General features: G+C 42.3%; 1 protein-coding gene across 2 annotated transcripts in view; it reads right to left on the bottom strand.

Annotated features, from left to right (window-relative positions):
- The window catches only part of CPNE5 (copine 5), a 200,033-nt gene that overhangs the window by 27,492 nt on the left and 152,613 nt on the right, over positions 1 to 19,928 (bottom strand). For both annotated transcript variants that reach the window (XM_061632533.1, XM_061632534.1), the window contains exons 13-14: positions 5,075 to 5,128; positions 3,999 to 4,060 (exon numbers count right to left, since the gene is read on the bottom strand). In XM_061632533.1, coding sequence (XP_061488517.1) covers positions 3,999 to 4,060; positions 5,075 to 5,128 — 116 coding nt within the window. The remainder of the gene's footprint in view (positions 1 to 3,998; positions 4,061 to 5,074; positions 5,129 to 19,928) is intronic.

Here is a 19,928-nt window from a genome sequence, read left to right as displayed (position 1 = left end):
CTTGACAAGTTCAATGTCCTCATTGTCAACTGTAAAGTTGCATAAATCTTCTGTTGTCATTACTTTAGACTTTTTGACGTTCAGCTGTAGTCCTGCTTTTGTGCTTTCCTCTTTAACTTTCATCAGCATTCGTTTCAAATGATTACTAGTTTCTGCTAGTAGTATGGTATCGTCTGCATATCTTAAATTATTGATATTTCTCCCTCCAATTACAAATTTGTAAAAATGCAAGCACAATTTGGGTTGGTCTTTCACAGTCCAATGCACTTCCTGTGGAGCTTGGAAGAATTTGGTAACATGTGCCTCTGCACATATGGTGAGTGGTGGAAACACTTGCCATCAGCCCAGATAACAGAAACAAGACGTGCTGATTTTGTTTTAGCAGGGAGGAAGCAACAATATTAAGACAGTTGATACAGCTTAGATAGTCACTTTAAATATTTTATTTACTTTACAATTTTAATGAAGTTTCCTATAGTAAATCATTTTCTTTTGCTTCTGTTTCTGTGAATATGTGAAGTACGGCAACACTTTGCATAATTTACACTAAAAATAATCCAAAAACAATTGTAGAATAATGGCTCTGACTGTTCTGCAGAATAGTTTCCAATGGACGTGAGGACATGTCTCAGTTTGCACAAGGTAAAACAATGGGAGGTGAAATATATTCTAGTAAATTTCTATGTGTGTTCTATATTTTTAATTGACCATGTCCACCTTTCCTTAAGTGGAGTGATTTAAATACAGCAGGCTGAAAACATGCATCTTGGGCAAGCCAAGTTTGTTTTTTCCAACAGCTAGATTCATTGCTTAAGTAGCAACATATTGTAATCAGTCTGATTTTACATCAAACTGCAGTTTCAGATTCAACTGTTAATGAGCCCAAAATAGAAACAGAACATAACCTCCAGTTTGAAACACAAAAGGCTCTGTTCACCATCATATGACATTGACCAATAAAAAGGCTTTGAAATTAATAAAAAAAATTGACACCAATTTCTAGGATGAATAATGAGATAAATATAATTCTCTAGGTTAGATTCTTTGTAGAAATAGTAGTAACACAGGAAAGAAGCAAAGTAAGAAGAACACCAACATACAAAAATCTAATTCTCAATCTTTTGTTATGTGGGAGAGGTAACAAAACTCTGGTGTTCAACAGATAGGAAAGCAATACTCTGCAATCCAAGGAACTTGTGCTTGCTTGCTATAGAACAATTCAAGCTCTTCTGTGTTACTGAATAAACTGAAGAAATCTCTATGACCTTTATGGTTTTTATCAAATCTAAATCTTGTTCTTTTAAGAATTCTTCTGACAAGTTAATAACAGGCTAACAACCTGATTGTTGTTAAGTGCTCTGAATGAACTTTTATTGATTTCCAGAGTCTGCTGCCACTCAAGAGCAACAAAGTGATCTCTGGTGGAATCTTTTGTGACTGGACAGTGTTATGGTCCTGCACATTGAGAATGCTCAGGTTGTGTCACTCAGGAATGGCTGGAAAGTAGGCTATACCAACATTAATGCCTGCATTAGAATGTGAACATCATGGCCAGGGCCTAATTTTGAAATAGAAGCCAATGCTCAGCTCTGTCTGGAAACCATGCTCCCTAATTTTCAGAGATGTGGGAACTTACAAGCGGTGGGCAAAAGGGATCGTTGCCAGGACAGATGTACATCAGAAAGCATCTAATGCTGTGAAATTGATTTGAGTGTTTATTTTTTATGAAAGTTGACTCTTAAAGGCCTATGGCAAACATCTTCTTTGTCCTCAAGAGGAATAGTAAGTTATTTACCTTTATCCTGTAAGATGAAATCAGAAAATACTACTGACCTAACATCTCCTAACCTCACCATTCCTGGCCATGCCTTCTATTCTTCAATAGTTTATATCTTAATTGACATTTCCCCCCGGATGCCCTTCTTATCTGTAGCAAACTTCCAGACTCAAATGGGTGGGAGGCTCTAGTTTGTTTCTCAAGCATTTTCCCACGTACAAACCAATACTCCTCCCCTTTCTTTCTCTTTCTCCCCCCCTTATATTGTTAAGATTTTTTTATCCTTGTCTATAAACAGTTGATTTTATTTTTAATGTGCTGTAGTTTCTGTATAACAGACTGTTTTGTTTCCCTAAAAGGATGGAATCTTGTCACAACTGTTAGGCCATGTGCCTGGTTTCCTGACCATTTCTCAAATCTCTGAGATGCCATGTAACAAGGGCATGGTTTTGTACAGAAAACAATACTTGTCTTGCTGCTTAGTGACTATAAAATGCACTTGCTTGTAAAAAGGCTATTTACCTTTACTAAAACAAGACTAAAAGTTTACACTGCTGTTACAGAAAGAGGTGCCAGTGTGGTGGCTAGAGATTAGTGAGAATTTTGCTAAAATTGAACTTGGCACCTGACTTCCCAATAGTTTGCAGGTTCACTATCTTTGAGGATCCATCCTGAATAGTGAGAGTTTCCCTGGCTTTTCCTGACACCAGATGTTTTTAAAAAGCATCAAACTTTGTTTTGCTAATGTGAAACTGACCAGCATGCCTTTGCTTTGCTAACTTGAAACTGAGAAGCTGTGCTATCCTGAAATTGAAAAGCCTGCATGTTTGCTTTGCTAAGGTAAAACAGACAAGCTTGTGTCTTTGTTTTGCAGGCTGTTTCTTTGCTTTACAGCCCGTATTTGCTTTGATCAGCCTGCTCTTTGCTTTGCTAAGGTGAAATTGACCAGCCTCATTATTTGCTTTTCATTAAAAGCTATTTATTGCTTTTGGGGGGGGGGAGGATCCAATACAATTTAAGAGGAGGAGAAAGAGGGGGGAAAGGGGAGGGAGGGCGGGCACTGGGCAGGGGAGAAATCCTTTTCCTTTCTGAAAACAACAACAATGTACTTATTTTTCAGGAGGTGGACAACTTGGATGAAAGCAAAAGATAATGGAAAAATAACTCAAAATGGAACCATCTGCCAGTTTGATGGAATGCAATCGAACAGGCACCAACTAGTGGATCCCATCCCTAGTGGTGGCTCAGAGAGACAGTCTATTGTAGTGGTCAGAGTGTCACGCTAGGACTGAGGAGATCTGGATTCAAACCCCACTGCTGTGAAGCTCCCTGGATGACCTTGGGCTAGTCATAAATGATCTCTCAATCTAACCTATTTTGCATGGCTGTTGTGAGGATAAAATGGAAAGACAGAGCTATAACTGTTCCATTTCTATTCTGCCTTTCCACCAAGGAACAGTGGTGTACATTGTTCTTCATCCATTTTGTCCTCACAGCAACCTGATAAAATAAGTTAGATTGAGAGAAATTTGCATGTGGAAATCATCACCTCATAATCTGTATTGAATTTGTATGTAGAATGCTTCAATTTTGGTGGCAAGACTTGAGTTTCAGCCAAAAAGTAGCTTAGGGGACTCAAAATATAATTTCTGTGCTTTTGGGCACCAAATACTCCAAAGAAACGCACTTGTGTAGTATCTGAGCTTTTCTTTCTGAGAAAGAACAGACATATATTAAATATTCTTAGGCTGCAATCCTGTACCCATTTAACTTGGGAGCAAATCTCCACTGAACTCAGTAAGACTTATTTCTGACTGAGTAGACATGCATAGGATTGCATTGTTAGTTATCATTTGATTCTAACTACACCTGGAACACTTCTGAGATGGACATTTCAATATGTAAAATTCACAGTTCAAAATCCAAACTGAAAATCTGCTGGATTTATCATGACATTACAGATCTTGAGTAGACCAGAATATATAGCTTTGTCTGCAGTGTGCAAATGGTTTTACATTCTGCCAGCTGACCATCTGGGAGTTTCCTCTAAACATCACAACCAGATTTTTCTAAAGTAAAACAAGACACTCAAACCTTAGCGTTCCTCTTGAAGATACTCAGTTTTGTATAGCATTCCTTCATCTTGAGATAGCCAGGGACCCTCTCCTTTCTTGTGACTCCTCCCAAACACCCAGTTTGTGCAGAAAGAGAGTCCACTTACCCTCCTTTAATGTAGTCTAGAAATGTGTGCTCTGATTCTGTGGCAAATGAAAGCAACGTCACCTTGAAAATAAAGAAACAGGGATGCTGGTATACAGGTAACAACGAAGTGTTTACACAGGCAGAATTGTGGCACTGGTGATTTGCAGTTGATCCCAGGGCCACCTCTTCAGTAACTTGACTATTTCAACAGTGCTCAGATCCACACAACTCTCAATCCCAGTAGGATTCTATAGCCTTATTTTCACACTTTTGAAACCAACGTGCATTGACTCTTGCCTCGGGAAATTATTTTCTGAAATTACGCTCCTGGAGCAAATACCCTTTTTTTTTCTTCAGTTGACAGATCACAACTTGGAGAATCTTCTCATAACTTTAAACATGTGCTGAATTAGGAAACAAGGGACCTACACCTTCTCCTGCCTATTTCTTTTCCTGCAGTTGCTATAGTAAGCTAGTGTGCTACATACTAGCAGATCATGTTGGCAGGTGGGAGACAGGACTGGAATGTTTGATAGAGTTTAGGAGTAGCATACTGAATGAAGGACTTAACCCCAATACTTTTATTTGGCTATAGATTTGAGTCATATTTATGTAACACAACAGTCCCTATACCACCAGAGGTTTTTTTCAATTCAATTCAGTTGTTTATTGCTGTCTGGCCATAGGCCTCAGACCGAAAATACACTTTTAAAATCAGGTAAAATCATAAATATTATTACATACAGTGTTGCCTCTTAAAAAGTCTAACTATCGTGCCCTAGTTCGGCTAAACATTTCCTTCGCAACTTCTGTGCTGCTAAGGCAAATAAAGCTACCCTATAAGTAATATTTGGATCTCTGTCTGAGAGAAGGAAGATAATGCGTGAGGGTATATCTTCAGGTGCGTGGATCAATATCTCGTCCAGAAATTTGGCCCGGGGGTGTTTTAAAACCATCCCAGACAGCAACAAATAGCCAGGACAGTTAGAAATCAACTAGGAGGCAATTTTAGATCTGTTGGGAAAGCACTTCCTCTCTTCCTATTCAGCTAAAAGTTTTTTTGAATGACATAAAAGTTCACACAAGGTTACTCACTGTTCCTGAGTTAACGTATTTCTTTTTCTTCATTTTCTTTTTGGGATTCACTACCTAAAGGAGTAAAGAAAAATAGAAAACAGACAGGTGAGGACGGGGTAGAAAGATGAAGGACTCCTCCAAATGACTTTTTTTTAATTGAGCATTCATCCTGATTTGCTTGCACAAGGCTTATGTAGAGGGTAAATAGCAGGTACTTCGATTGCCATTATTTTTGGGTGGGATTCAATCACATACCAACAAGTTCAGGTAGCACAATTAAAACTGATTTAGAGCTTTTGTGCAACAAATCTACTTCCCCCAAAGTTTGGCCTTTTTGCAATAAGAAAAGTGATAGGAAAATACATTTGAAAGTGTGGGATAACACTTGTTTGATGCAACATCAGCTAATCTTCTGGCAAACAAATCAGAATAAATAAGAACATAAGAGCCTGTTGGATTAAGCCAGTAGCCCATTTAGTCCAGCATCCTGTTCTCACAATAGCCAACCAGATGCCCATGGGAAGCCTGCAAGCAGGGACCTGAGTGTAAGAGCACTCCTCCTGTGGTTTCTAGTAACTGGTATTTGGAAGCATGCTGCTTCTGGCCATGGAGCTAGTAGCCATTGATAACTTTATCCTCCATACATTTAAAAGATTAAAAAAGCCATCCCAGCTGGTAGCCATCACTGCCTCCCATGGGTGAATTCCGGAGTTTAACTACGTGCTGTGTGAAGAAGTACTTTCTTTTGTCTGTCCTGAATCTTGCAACATTCAGCTTCATTGGATGCCCAAATGCTCACTGAATAGCCGACATCATCAAATCTCCCAGCAAACAAATGGGGATGAATGCTCAATAAACAGGTTGCCTGGAAGCGACATATGTCCAGTATTTATTGAGCGTTTATTTTGATTTGTTTGTGGAGTGGTTATATAACAATAAACATTAATTCGGATTTGCTTGTGGGGTGTTTATGCATTTTCTTATTAATCATTCATTTATACACAGTTCAGTGCATTTTGCCATCACTTTCCTAACTGCAAAGTCTTCCGTTTTGTTTTTTTTTACAAAGTGGATTTGTTGTGCCAGGGTGACAAATGACTTTAATCTACCTTAATTGCACAAACTAAATTTCTGGTATGTGCTTGAGTGCCTCCCGCAAAATAGTGACAGTCTGCAGCAACCCTCGGACAGATATTTGCAACCCATTGGAAGATAATGTGCTGCTAAGTGTTCACTAGTAAGAGTACTAGAGGAACTAATTTACATCAGTGCCATCAATGTAGATGACACTTTGCAGAGGAGAGACATAACAAAAAAGCTCTGAGGAATGTTAAATCAACAGAGGGGAAAACAATGGAAGAAGAGGGAAGGGAGAGGCACAGATCAGAAGGGATGAAAATGGGCAAATGCAGCTGCACATACTTTTGCTTAAGTTGCACATACTGAGGCTTTGTTCCAGCTGGGACAGGGAGCAGGGGGTTAAGCCAAATGCTTAACTGAAAAAGGGTTTTTTGAGAGGAACTGAGGGTTCCCTCTCAAATCTCAAATCCTTGCAACAACTCTCTGTGTTGGTTCATTGTCAATCACAGTGTACAGACAGGAGAGGAAACAGAGAGATATGCTGAGAATATAAGGTCAGCCAGTGAATCCATGGCTGAGCTAGAATGTGGAACTGGGTCTCTTGGGGTCCCAAATGGGCTCTGTCCAACAGATTTTTCTAGCAAGTGTAAAAATGGTAGTGCAGATGCTTTCTTTTCTGGTGTGCCAGATGTAAAATATGGGCTGATTGAGCTGCAGTGTTATAAATACATTATGGCATTAGAATCCATGAATGTTTTCTTTCCTGTGTCTCTTTTTATCCAGTCCTGTATGCATCTCACACCTACTACACCCCACTGGTCTGTTTCTGTGCCAGACCAGAAACTACCCGTACACTGCGCTCAACATCTAAGGCCCTCTTCCAAGTACCATCCCATCGAGAAGCTCGGAGGGTGGTGACTAGAAATAGGGCCTTTTCGGTTGTGGCTCCCGAACTATGGAATGGTCTTTCTGATGAGGTGCGCCTGGCGCCGACGCTGCTATCTTTTCGGCGCCAGGTGAAAACCTTTTTATATTCCCAGGCATTTTAATGCGTATTATTATATGTATTGTTGTATTTTGCTACTGTTTGATTATTTTTGTTTACCTTTGTTGGTTTGATTCTATTGTATTATTGTATTTATATATTCCTGATTGCTTTATTTTATGTACACCGCCCAGAGAGCCCTTGGGCTTAGGGCGGTATATAAATAAAATAAATAAATAAATAAATAAATGTATTGATTTTATGCCATTGCCAAGACTCAATCAAGCCCACCAGACTGTTAGTCCATGAAGCCTTGCACACCACTGCATCTGGCAATGCAGTTTGTTGCTAGCACACTACATGTTGCAATGCTGATGGGGTGGTTTACATTGACTACCACCGACAGGGCTTCATTAATGCTGCAGTTCAGAATGTGGTACTGGGTGCAGAATACAGCTTCTCGGGAAGCTTGCTTTTCATTTAATTTTTTTTTCAGATAAAGGTTCTAGTCCTTAAGAGAATGACAATACATTCCTTAAGAGAATGACAATGCCTGCTACGTATATAGCACTATTGAATATGATTTCCAGTGTATGAAGATGGGTGCCCTGCCCTGCATAGCAATGTGCTCCTCTTCATGACTAGCATAACCAGAAGAAATTCTGCAAAATAGTAAACATGGCAATCACACAAAAGAAGAGAAATACAGGGTTTATACTGGTTGCACAATATAGATTTTCTTGGTAAAGAGTTTAGATTGTCTTGGTGCAGAATTTTAATGTTTAGCACAGGGTATACCCAGCCCCAGCTTCAGTGTCACATGTTGTTGCATAGCTGCCCTTGTATCCCATTCGACACACCAGTTTCCTGGTGATGCAGATCATCAAGCCCTTAAATTATACTGTAGGATGCTTTGATGCGAGACCAAGAAACCAAATGATCTGGATATTTCTGTACCAGATCTGTAACAACCCGAGATGTAATTGATGCAAATTCAAACATGAAGCAGGAAATCAGTTGACTATAGTGAGAAACCATTGAAAATGCAAACATTCTGTATACAACCATACTGTAAACCACCACAGCATGTCTACATATTCAGCTTCTATAAATATAGATTGCACATACTTCAATAACCTTTTGCTTTGAAGTTTGATAGAAAAAAGAAAGCTACATTTCTGCATTAAGCTCAGATCCCAACTAACATGTTCTAAGCAAACCATTCTGGGTTATCAGAACTGGGAAGTGTCAGAGTACATGCTTTAGATGCAAAAGCTCCCAGGTTCAATCCCCGGCATCTCCAGGTAGAGCTGGAAGTGTCCCTGCTTTTGAAACCCTGGAGAGCTGCTGCCAGTCAGTGTGGACAATACTGAACTAGGTAATCAACTGACTTTGTATAAGGCAGCTTCCTATATTCCTAAATTCAAAGGTCTTGCTTATCTATAATTAACCCAAAGTACATATGTGAGGACAGTAAAATTATATCGAGGTATTGCTCTTTTATTTCAGACTAGTTAAACGTTACAAAATAGTATCTGAAAATTGATTTTATTATGAGCTCCCATGGTGTGTCTGTGTGCGTACTGTACTGTGGGGAAATCTAGGAGGGGCTTATATAAAAGCCAAGTGCAACAGAGTGGGGAGAACAGTTATTATAGCACTGTAGCAACTTCCTCCTACTCTGCAGTTCTTCCCATCAATGTAAATCTTCTCCATAGAGACTCAGAAACCAGTCCAAATACCTCAGTGTGGCTAACTCTCCTACTGTTTTCCTCCTTGAGCCATTGTGGTGTAGAGCAAGGGTAGGCAGAAAGTAGTTTGGGATCTACTGGTAGACCTCTGGATGATTTGTAGTACACATGCAAACGTTTCTGACTTTCAACTGTCTAACAATAGCAGCAACTTGGGGGGGGGAAGCAGGAGTGGAGTTTTGTACAGAAGGTCTTGTTGGTTCTGGTATTAACCAAAAATTCCACAGATCCTTGGAGATGCTGCCACTTGACTGACCACTTGAAGGCAGTCCCACTTCCCACTTGATTAGGACAGTATCTCCTCCTCTCCAGCTCTGCTCTCCATCCTGTCACTTGGATCAACTAGGCTGTGGGTAAGAAAGGGAAGCCTCAAACCCAAGGCCTGAATGTCACCCTCCAGGCCTCTGTATCTGGCGCTCGGCACTCTCCTAAGGCCACACCCTCCACTGGCCCTGCTTTACACCCCATGTGTTTTTGCCTTTCTGGAATGCATCCATAAACTCTGATAATGCCTCTTGCATGCCTGGATGAAGGAGAGAGAGTGGCATGTGTGTGTAGAAACCAACTTTCTGTACAAAGATAAACATTTACATTAATTGCTACGTCCACTTTTGCTGCTGGCCCCACCCACCACTGGTATGTGGCTGTCAGAAAGGAATAGGGCCTTTGGGCTGATAAAGATTCTCCACTCCTGAACTTGGGCTCATGTTGCTACAATTGGGAGCCTATGTCTGTGGGCAGACAGAGAAACAACCCCAACATGGGCCCTCCAGTGAGTCAAGTGACCAAAGGGAAAAACTTCCCAAGCAAATCAGCTCTCTTTCAGCTATGGATCTCCCTCTGCTGGGACTGGATGCAATCAAAGAACACAGGAAGAGTCTTGCTGGAATCGGATCCAGTGAAGGGTCCAGTGTCACATTTGTAACAGTGGCAATCAGATGCCTTTAAGAAGCTTCCAAGCAGGGTGAGAAAGCAACGGTCCTTCCATGTTGATTGCCCCAAGTTGGTATTCAAAGATGAACTGCTTCTAAACTTTGGGGTTCCATTAGCTCTTATGGCTAATGAGATAGATCTATCATGGATTTGCCTAATACATTAAAAAAAAAAAAAACAGCTAGCCTTGGTTTTTACAGGATCCTGGACAAGAAACCATCGTCTCCCAACCCTACCTTCATCCCAATGAAAGAGCACCAGGATTCTTCCTTCCTACAGCTTCTCTGATTTGCAAAAAAACACCCTTCATAATTAGGCTCTGAAGCCTTTATCCCACAGCACCAGCCACCTCTTAGCAGTGATGAAAGTGGAACAAACGTCTGGCAGGAGCTGTTGTATTCAGAATTTGCTTCTATTCCCCCCCCCCAAAGTGATATACAGGGTAATCACAACTTAAAATTAATGTGAAAAAAGGTGAAGGAGTTGGTTCTGTAGCAACCTTTTACATTGCTGTACATTATGTCAGCAGGAAGGGCCGTAGCTCAGTGGCAGAGTATCTGATCTGTATGTAAAAGGTGCCAGGTTCAATCCCCGGCATCTCCAGGTAGGGCTGGGTGAGACTCCCTGCCTGAAATACTGAAGAGTTGCTGTCAGTCTATGTAGAGTCAATACTGAGCTAGATGGACCAATGGTCTAATGCTGTATAAGGGAGCTTCCTTTGTCCCAGTGCCTGTTTGGAATCATGATATGGAACATACTTTCTCCATTGTCAAGAGCTGCTGGGATCTGAGTGGCTCCTGACACCTCTGGACACCTTTGAGCGTGCCTCATCTTGTATTTTGGTGCCCTCCCATCTTTCCTTCTCAGATCAAGCCTACAGAGGCACAAAGATTGTTTGAGACTGATGCCTGAGCAATACTAGTGCCAAAGGTGGCTATCCTAAGGTGGAACTGGTGGGAACACGGGTGATCCCTTTTCTTTCTTATTGGCAAATAGCTCAAGAATTAGAATAAGTCTTCCATATCGATTTGTCCTTTTGCTGATGATGAAAGGTGTATGGGACAGGGGGAGAGAAAGAATAGTTCCCTCCAGTGGTGGCTGGTGCCCACTGGGACTGATAAGGAAGAAGCCAGGGAGACCAAGAGTAAGTGCGCAGCCATAGCCAAGGACAGAGTCAACTAACTCTAGTCTCGTCCCCATACGCCTGCCTGCCAAGTTCTTTGAGGGCGACACTGTGACTAAAGAGGAAGCTGAGCCCTTGAACTGGTTGTAAGTAAGAAGCTAGGCATGTGGGGTCTGAATGAGAGCAGATTGAGGTTGGTGGGGCAGTGCCTCCGTTGGTCCCTTCAGTGCTTTGACTGAGGAAAGGCCTTTGCCATCCCACTGTATTTTGTTCACAATGTAGCACATCAGACGGCGCTGTTTCAGTTCCCCTTTGCCAGCATCTCCAAAGACTTTTGTCTTCCTATCCTCATTATGATAAACAGATATATTCCCTTCCCCAGGCAGTGAAATTATTTTTACCTCACTTTTGGAAAGAGCTCAATTTGAAATGAGGTGTTGTTTTTTTTAATTCTCCCCACCCACCCATGACACTCTATCATTTTAAAATCTTGAGAATCCATCCAGAACAAAAGGCATTAATGATTTACACAAATCACACCCGAGCTTCTCTCTCTCCTCCTTGCGTGTGCCCATCTTTTCCTGCTAAAGGGAAAAGCAAAGCTCCACGAGGGAATCCAATTGTGCCTCAACAGGTCAATCATTTTAGAAAACTGGCCTAGAACTGTCACATTGGATAATATTAATGTGGAGCTGCTGCAGTTAACACATGTGGAGTGCAAAAAATGTTAGATAACAAGAGGGAGGACACCAGGCATTGAAGCAAAGTGTGCTTGTGTGTGTGCATTGCTGCAGCTATTTGTCTTTCAGTTCCACATGGACTTTGCCATCTGCTCATGGGGCCAGATCCTCAGTTTGAATAGAACATCTAATACCCAATTGATGTAAATCATTGTCCTCAACTTGGAAACAGAATGCCACACAATTAAAAAAATAAATCATTCCTCCAGATGCAGAACATACCAGAATTCCCTCCTTCCCCCTCTGAATCATACTCACTCACCAGAGCAGCAGAATAGATAGGCACTTTCACCCACTGCAAACATCAGCCCAGCAAATAGACACACTCAGGGCAACTAGAAATGAGGAGGAGGAGCTCTCTTTGCAGTAACTTGTAAGATAACACAGCACAGGGCACAGTGTGGGGGATTTGGCTACTTTTGCTGAAAAAGTGACAGGAACATGTGCTATGGAAACACAAACCATCTAAGAGAGAAAGGCCAAGTTTATTTTACTTATTTATGTTACTTATAACATCCCTCAGCTGTCCTCCTTTAATTAGTTCCCAAGCTGTTGTATAAGTTGGTCACATCTTTGAAATAATGGCAAAACAAACCAGATTTTTAGTAGATTTGGCATGTTGAATTGTCCTTGAGTGGTATCTTACGAGCACCAATCTTCTTCATCCTAGACCTTTCAGATGTTTTGGTCCAACCCCCTTAATCCTCTGACCAGTGGCCATGCTGGCTGGGGCTGATGGGACTTGTCCTGTATGATGACCTATGTCGGGAGAGGGACAGAGGGAGTGTAACTCTGCTGATTCTCCTTGATCTCTCAGCGGCTTTTGATACCATCGACCATGGTATCCTTCTGGAGAGGCTCGCGGAGTTGGGAATTGGAGGCACTGCTTGGCAGTGGTTCTGCTCCTACTTGGCGGGTCATCTCCAGAAGGTAGTGCTTGGGGAACATTGCTCGACACCGTGGGATCTCCAATGTGGAGTCCCGCAGGGGTTGGTTCTGTCTCCCATGCTTTTTAACATCTACATGAAGCAGTTGGGTGCTGTCATCAGGAGTTTTGGAGTGCGTTGTCATCAGTACGCTGATGACACGCAGCTCTACTTCTCCTTTTCATCCTCTTCAGGTGAGGCTGTCAATGTGCTGAACCGTTGCCTGGCCGCGATAATGGACTGGATGGGGGCTAACAAACTGAGGCTCAATCCAGACAAGACTGAGATGCTGCTTGTGGATGGTTTCTCTGACCAGGTGGTGGATACCTACCCTGTCCTGGATGGGGTTACACTCCCCCTAAAGGAGCGGGTTCATAGTCTGGGAGTTTTTTTAGATCCTTCCCTGTCACTTGAGGCTCAAGTGGCCTCGGTGGCTCGGAACGCATTCTACCAACTTCAGTTGGTAGCCCAGCTACGTCCCTACTTGAGCAGAGAGGATCTTATATCAGTTGTACATGCTCTGGTAACCTCGCGATTAGACTCTGCGCTCTACGTTGGGCTGCCTTTGAAGACAGTTCGGAAGCTACAGCTTGTCCAAAATGCGGCGGCCAGAGTAATAACGAGGACCAAGCAGTCGGAACACATAACACCTGTTCTGGCTCGCTTACGTTGGCTGCCAATATGCTTCCGGGCCAGATTCAAAGTGTTGGTTTTAACCTATAAAGCCCTATACGGCGCGGGACCACAATACCTGTCGGAACGCCTCTCCCGATATGAACCTGCCCGGACACTGCGCTCTGCATCGAAGGCCCTCCTCCGAGTCCCGACTCATAGAGAGGCTCGGAGGGTGGTGACGAGAACCAGGGCCTTCTCAGTGGTGGCCCCCGAACTCTGGAATAGTCTCCCCGTTGAGGTGCGTACGGCGCTGACGCTGCTGTCTTTTTGGTGCCAGCTTAAGACCTGCCTCTTTTCTATGGCGTTTTAATTTCAATTTTAAAATATTATGTAATCTGATTTTTTGCACTTTATACGTTTTTGTAATATTTATTATGCACTTTTTATGAGATGTATTTTGTATTTTCTGCTGTACACCGCCCAGAGAGCTATTGCTAGTCGGGCGGTATAAAAATTTAATAAATAAATAAATAAAACATCTGCAGGATGCTGGGTTGGGGAAGGCTGATATAAAGGTAGCCTTGGTGGATGAAAGCAAGGTCTAGATGGCGCCCCTCAAAGCTCACAAAGAAGATGTAAAAGTGATGGTCACTTGCTGCTGTTTGCCCCCAGAGGTCTTAGAGGAAGGCTTGATTTAACTGACATGGCTATAGCTGTTGATAAACCTATGCTCTGTTAATTTGTCTGATCCTTTTTCAAAAAACAAAACCATCTTTGGGGTCATGAATTTCATAAGTCAATTGTATGTTTGTTTCTTTATTACAATTCTTCATAACCCACCTTTCAGGATATAAATCCTTCTAAGGTGGTTTACAATTAAATTTCCAATTTTAAAAACACAGCAAACAATTTTAATATGCAGGTGTAGCTGGATAAAGCCAAGTGTGCAGATATGTTTCAATCCAGTTTCTGGCTCAGTTTCAGCACAGACCTGGGATGGTCTGCTATCAGTAACACTCGCTCTGGGAACTTTGTGTTTGGATTACAGCAATGTGCTCTATGTGGGGCTGCCTTTGAAAATGGCCCCAAACCTACAGCTACTGCAGAATATGGCTGCCAGTTCATTAACTGGGACAGGAAGATGGGTTCATGCATCATCTATCCTAAAGGCTCGGCCCTGGCTGCCTGCATACTATCTTCATAGCCCCCACCAGGATTCAGGATGAGAGGACACATAGAAGGGTTTTCTCTGTGGTAGGGCCCCAACTGGAATAATCTCCCCTTTCAGATGCACCTATCTCCCACATTGTTGGGTTTCAGAAGATGCCAATTGGAAACATTTTTATTTGCCCGGGCTTTCTCAGTTTAGGTGCACTCCTCATCACAATGTAGGTATTTTTGTTTAAATTGATCTATAGTTTTTGTTACTGTATGTATCTTTTTGGTGTTGTTTGATTGTATTTTGTTCACATGTTTCTTGTTCATTGCCCTTTTTGAGGAAGGGTGATTTATAAATAAAACAAATCAATAAATACGTAAGCATATTAAAAAGTCATCAGGTTGATGATAGACATGCTACGTGGGGGTGGGGGATGGGAGAGGGGAAAGTCCAATTGGAGCAGACCCTGAGATGATCTTGACTTGTTGGCCACTCTCCCCCCCGCTTCCATGTTGTGTGAAGTATTTGTTTATCTACCCGGAACTACTGCCAATCAGTTGGGAACTGTATTTTGCCCACACAGCTACAATTCCCAGCATTCTTAATAAAATACAGTTGCCAGGATTCTTTGGGGGAAGTCATGTGCTTTAAATGTGCGTTAAATGTATGGGGTGTGTGCAGCCTCAGTCAACAATATTGCTGGTTGTGCCTGCTAGGATAATAAATAATAAATTTATTTCTAATAAATAATAATAAATTTTATTTCTAAGTCGCCTATCTGGCCGAGTCAACGGCCACTCTAGGCGACGTACATAAATAGAATGAATACAACATATAACCAGCTTTAGTCAATAAATAATCTAAAAAACCATCCAACTATAACAAGATAAAACTAGTCCCCGGAAATCCTGTAGGCCTGCCTGAACAGCCAGGTCTTTAAGGCTCGGCGGAAACCTACCAGGGAGGGGGCATGGCGAAGATCATGTGGCTGGGAATTCCAGAGGGTGGGAGCCACAATCGAAAAAGCCCTCTCTCTGGTCCGCACCAGTCTAGCTGTTTTAACTGGTGGGACCGAGAGGAGGTCTTGTGTGGCTGATCTCGTCTGGCGGCGTACTTGGTGATGCTGTAGGCGTTTCTTCAGATAAACTGGGCCGAAACCATATCCGGCTTTAAAGGTTAACACCAACACCTTGAATTGGGCCCGGTAAACAACTGGTAGCCAGTGTAGTTCTCCTAACACCGGAGTGATATGATCACGGCGACGGCTGTTCTTGATCAAACGTGCCGCCACATTCTGTACCAGCTGTAATTTCCGGACTGTTTTCAAGGGTAACCCAATGTAGAGCGCATTATAGTAGTCTAAGCGAGAGGAGACCAGGGCATGTACCACCCGTGGGAGCAGATGGACAGGAAGGTAGGGTCGCAACCTCTGTATTAGATGCAATTGATACCAAGTTGCCCGGCTCACTGCCAAAACCTGAGCCTCCATGGACAGCTGGGAGTCAATAATGACCCCGAGGCTGCGGACCTGGTCCTTCAGGGGCAATCTTACCCCATTAAACACCAGGTCTATATCTCCTAGCCTTGTCTTATCGCCCACGAGCAGCACCTCAGTCTTGTCAGGGTTCAGTTTCAGCCTATTTCCTCCCATCCATTCACTTACGGACCTCAGGCACTTGGAAATGGTATCCACAGCCAACTCTGGTGAGGACTTAAACGAGAGATAGAGCTGAGTGTCATCCGCATATTGGTGGCACTGCAACCCAAATCTCCTGATGATGGCCCCCAGCGGCTTTACATAGATGTTAAATAGCATGGGGGAGAGGATAGAACCCTGTGGCACCACAATTGAGAGGCCAAGGGTCTGAAACCTCATCCCCCAATGCTACCCGTTGATGCCTGTCTGAGAGATAGGAACGGAACCACCGTAAAACAGTGCCCCTATTCCCATTCCCCCCAGGCGATCCAAAAGGATACCGTGGTCGACGGTATCAAAAGCCGCTGAGAGATCCAGGAGGACGAGGAATGTATATTCTCCCCTATCCAACGCCCTCCTCATATCATCCACCAGGGTGACCAAGGCTGTTTCAGTTCCATGTCCAGTCCTGTAGCCCGATTGGAATGGATCGAGATAATCTGCTTCATCCAAGTGTGTCTGTAACTGTTTGGCCACCACTCGCTCAATCACCTTGCCCAAGAAAGGTAAATTGCAGGCAACCACAGTACAAAGGGTGATTTCCACCATAATGAAAGTGCAGGGAAGAACAGAATTAGGGCATCATGTTCTCTATATGAGACCCATATCATGTCATCACCAATGTCCGTTATATTTCTGTTAAAGTGAGAGCATTCCTTCAACTGTGATGTGCTTTGCTTAAACATGGCTAATCTCTCTAATCGTGGTCACTTGTTTATTCTGCTGGCTATACCAGACAAACTGTATACTGTGACAGCTTGATCAATGGCTCCATAATCCATCCCTGAAATAACAGAAGGTATTACATAGTTTCTCCAAAGAAATAATACAGGTGGGGTCTTGAGACGGACAGCCTGAATGGCATTGATGCAGTATTCAAACGCAAAAATCTTTTATGTGGAGAAGTTTGATCCTATGAGAACAAACAGAAAATAATAACTCTCTGATTTGGAAAACTTAGAAGAAAATTGTTACTGGAAAGCAGGAACATCAATATATCATACGCCAGGCAGAAATATAAGAACAACCTGACAAACTAGAGACATTACTGATCAACCCTATGTATAATGCAAAACATGGACACTTCACAATTAACAGAGGAAACTGCCTTATACTGGCTTAGTCCATTGATTCACCAGTCTGCGCCAAGTGGTAGTGGCTTTCCAGGGTTTCAGGCAGGGTTCTCTCCCAGCCCTACCTGGGATTGAACCTGGGACCTTCTGCATGCAAAGCAGATGTTCTACCATTGAACTATTTGCCCATTAAGAACTGTTTCAAGCTGAAATGAGAGAATCCATTCACTTGATCTGTGGTCTTGCTTCCTAATCCTAATACAAACGAAAGGAGACATGCTCCCTACTGATCCTCACTATCTAGCGACAGAGCAATTAAACTTCATGAATAGATAAGGTTACCTCCGGTATTTTAGATATCAGCTGACAAAAAAACTTAAATTATCTAGTAAATTAAAGCTAAAAAGAAATTCCATGGTAGATTCACAAGAGTGCTTTCAGCTGAACTGTTGCTGCACTGCAGATATCCAAGGGATTCTTGCAGATGCCTTTCCTTAACAGAGAGATTTGGCATGAAGAATGGGAATAATATAGCCGGATGAAGTGAGTCTTCTTCAAACTGAAGCTGCAATTCTAAACCTGCCTATCTGGGAATAAACCCCACTGAACTAAAACAGACTTACTTCCAAGTATACATGCACAGATTGCACCGTCAGTTGTCCAAAGGTATCAAGCAGAGTAATTCACTTTAATCATGACAGTGCACATAGTTTCATTTGCTTCTACTGGTGAAGTGGGATCCTATGCCTGGCAAATGAGGGAGGGCCATTGGGGCTCCATCTATTTCTCCCTCACCCCTCTTCTTATTAATATGCAATACTGCTGCAGGGTTGCCCAGCTATGATTGGCATTGCTACCTCCCCACCTTGTCAGATTGGCTCTACAGCAGGGGGGCACATGGATCTTGCCACATAGCAGCATCAATATCTGCTGCTCTTGGCACTTGAGCAGGGCCAGGTTTAGCTCCATGTGAAACGCTCCCCATTTGGTGTTGTCCCAGCAGAAGGTGAGATCTGATGAGCTTTACTGCTGAAGCAACTGAACAGGCATTTCAGGGCTAGGAACTAAACACAGCTCTTCAATCCTCTCTATCTGGCCCTCAGGACTCTACCAAAGCCACACACTCTCCTGAGCCTTACACCCCACCAGCCCTGCTTTGCCCTCTCCCTGAGTTATTTTGCCTGGATGGAATGCATCCTTGAACTCTCACAATACTTCTTGTTTGCTTGGGCGGAGGACAGAGAATGTGGCCCTCAGGCTGAAAAAGGTTCCCCACCCATGAAATAAGGCGCAGAATCAGGTTAGGAATATTTTTTAAAAAACACACACATTATATTCACAAATGTCACTAGATGTCAATATATTGTTGATGGTTTCTATAAAAGAAACACATTTGTACCCAATTTGTTCCTGAAGTACTTTTTAGGGGATAGTTTCTGCATAATATTCTCAGCTTAATATTCTGGCAGCTCTCAGCAGAGAACTGAAACTGTGGCTGTTGGCTGAAGCAAACATTGCAGGAGATGCTAAAGTATCTTTCTTTCTTTCTTTCTTTTTTAAATATTTTTTATTAATTTTCAAAATAAACATATTCCATGGTTTATTTAACTGTTGGAAATTGGAAAACATAAAGCGTATCTCAAACAACTGATCAGCTGATCAGCTGTAGCGCATGGAGCTCGTGTGCTCCAGCTGATCCCTGTCAGCTGGAGCGCAGCAGCTGGAGCTCCCCATGATACAGCCGATTGTGTTATCAGCTGTGGGGTGGGGAGCTCCTGCGCTCCAGCTGAGTAGGGCCCCACTTTCCGGCGGTTTTCACTTTTCGGCAGGGCCTGGAATGGAACCTGCTGTATGAGTGGGGCCCTACTGTACACAGAAGCACGTCTACCACTATAGCCAGGAGGTCAACTACCGACCAGAATAGAGACTGTTTGTAAAGGCAATCATTCTGATGGTGATTTGGAACATAAGTAAATGATGGCAGCTAGTTGGATGACAGGTCTCACTGTGCCAGTCAAGAACTCTTGCAAGCTGACATCTGGGTTTCGGTAGCACAGAGACGGAATCAGGGACTTCCACATGAAGATACCTTATAAATTTGGAACAGAGTCACCTTCCATTCATTGCTTAGAATCAAATACTAAAAGAGGAAAATCAAACTCTCAAAAGGCAGGCCTTTTTGCAAGGAGTTGTAGGCAGGGATAATTAAAAGAAGTAAAAAAAAGAACAAAACACTCTTACTACAAAAGGTTAATGTAGACTAGCTTTCTCTTTAAAGCTGTGACAACGAGCTACTTACTGTACTAAGGACTGATTGTCAAAAATTAAACAGACTAATTTTTACTGTGTGAAGTAAAAGGAAACATTCCTAATAGTGCAATTTAGAATATACTTTGTTTTAATGACAGCATCTTTATATAAAATAAAGCATGCTAATAATAACCTGAGCAAAAAATGGGAGGTCAACAGAAACATGGCCTATCAATCTATACCCAAACTCATGTTTCCAAGCTCTTTTAAATAATTTGTATTCCTTAACTGAAATCTGTAACTGCAGAAGAATAAGGGAAAGCAAGCAGCTGCATACTAATGTTCAGTTAAAAATAATCTCAGCCAAAAAAAAAGCTTTAATTTTTTTTTTAACAAAGCATCCAACCCAATATAAATCTTTGAAGAAAAGCTGGCAAGCAGGTCCTTCCTTTCCCATTCTTTGCACAAGTGCTCTCAAATATAAGCATTTTGGAAACAGTCACACAGAAAAAGTTTCTAGAAATTATTGCCTATTAATTTG

The sequence above is a fragment of the Rhineura floridana genome, chromosome 6 (genome assembly GCF_030035675.1).
Source record: "Rhineura floridana isolate rRhiFlo1 chromosome 6, rRhiFlo1.hap2, whole genome shotgun sequence".
NCBI classification, from domain to species: Eukaryota; Metazoa; Chordata; class Lepidosauria; order Squamata; family Rhineuridae; genus Rhineura; species Rhineura floridana.
The sequence above is the reverse complement of the archived record's forward strand: the minus strand, read 5'-3'. Positions and strand labels throughout refer to the sequence as shown.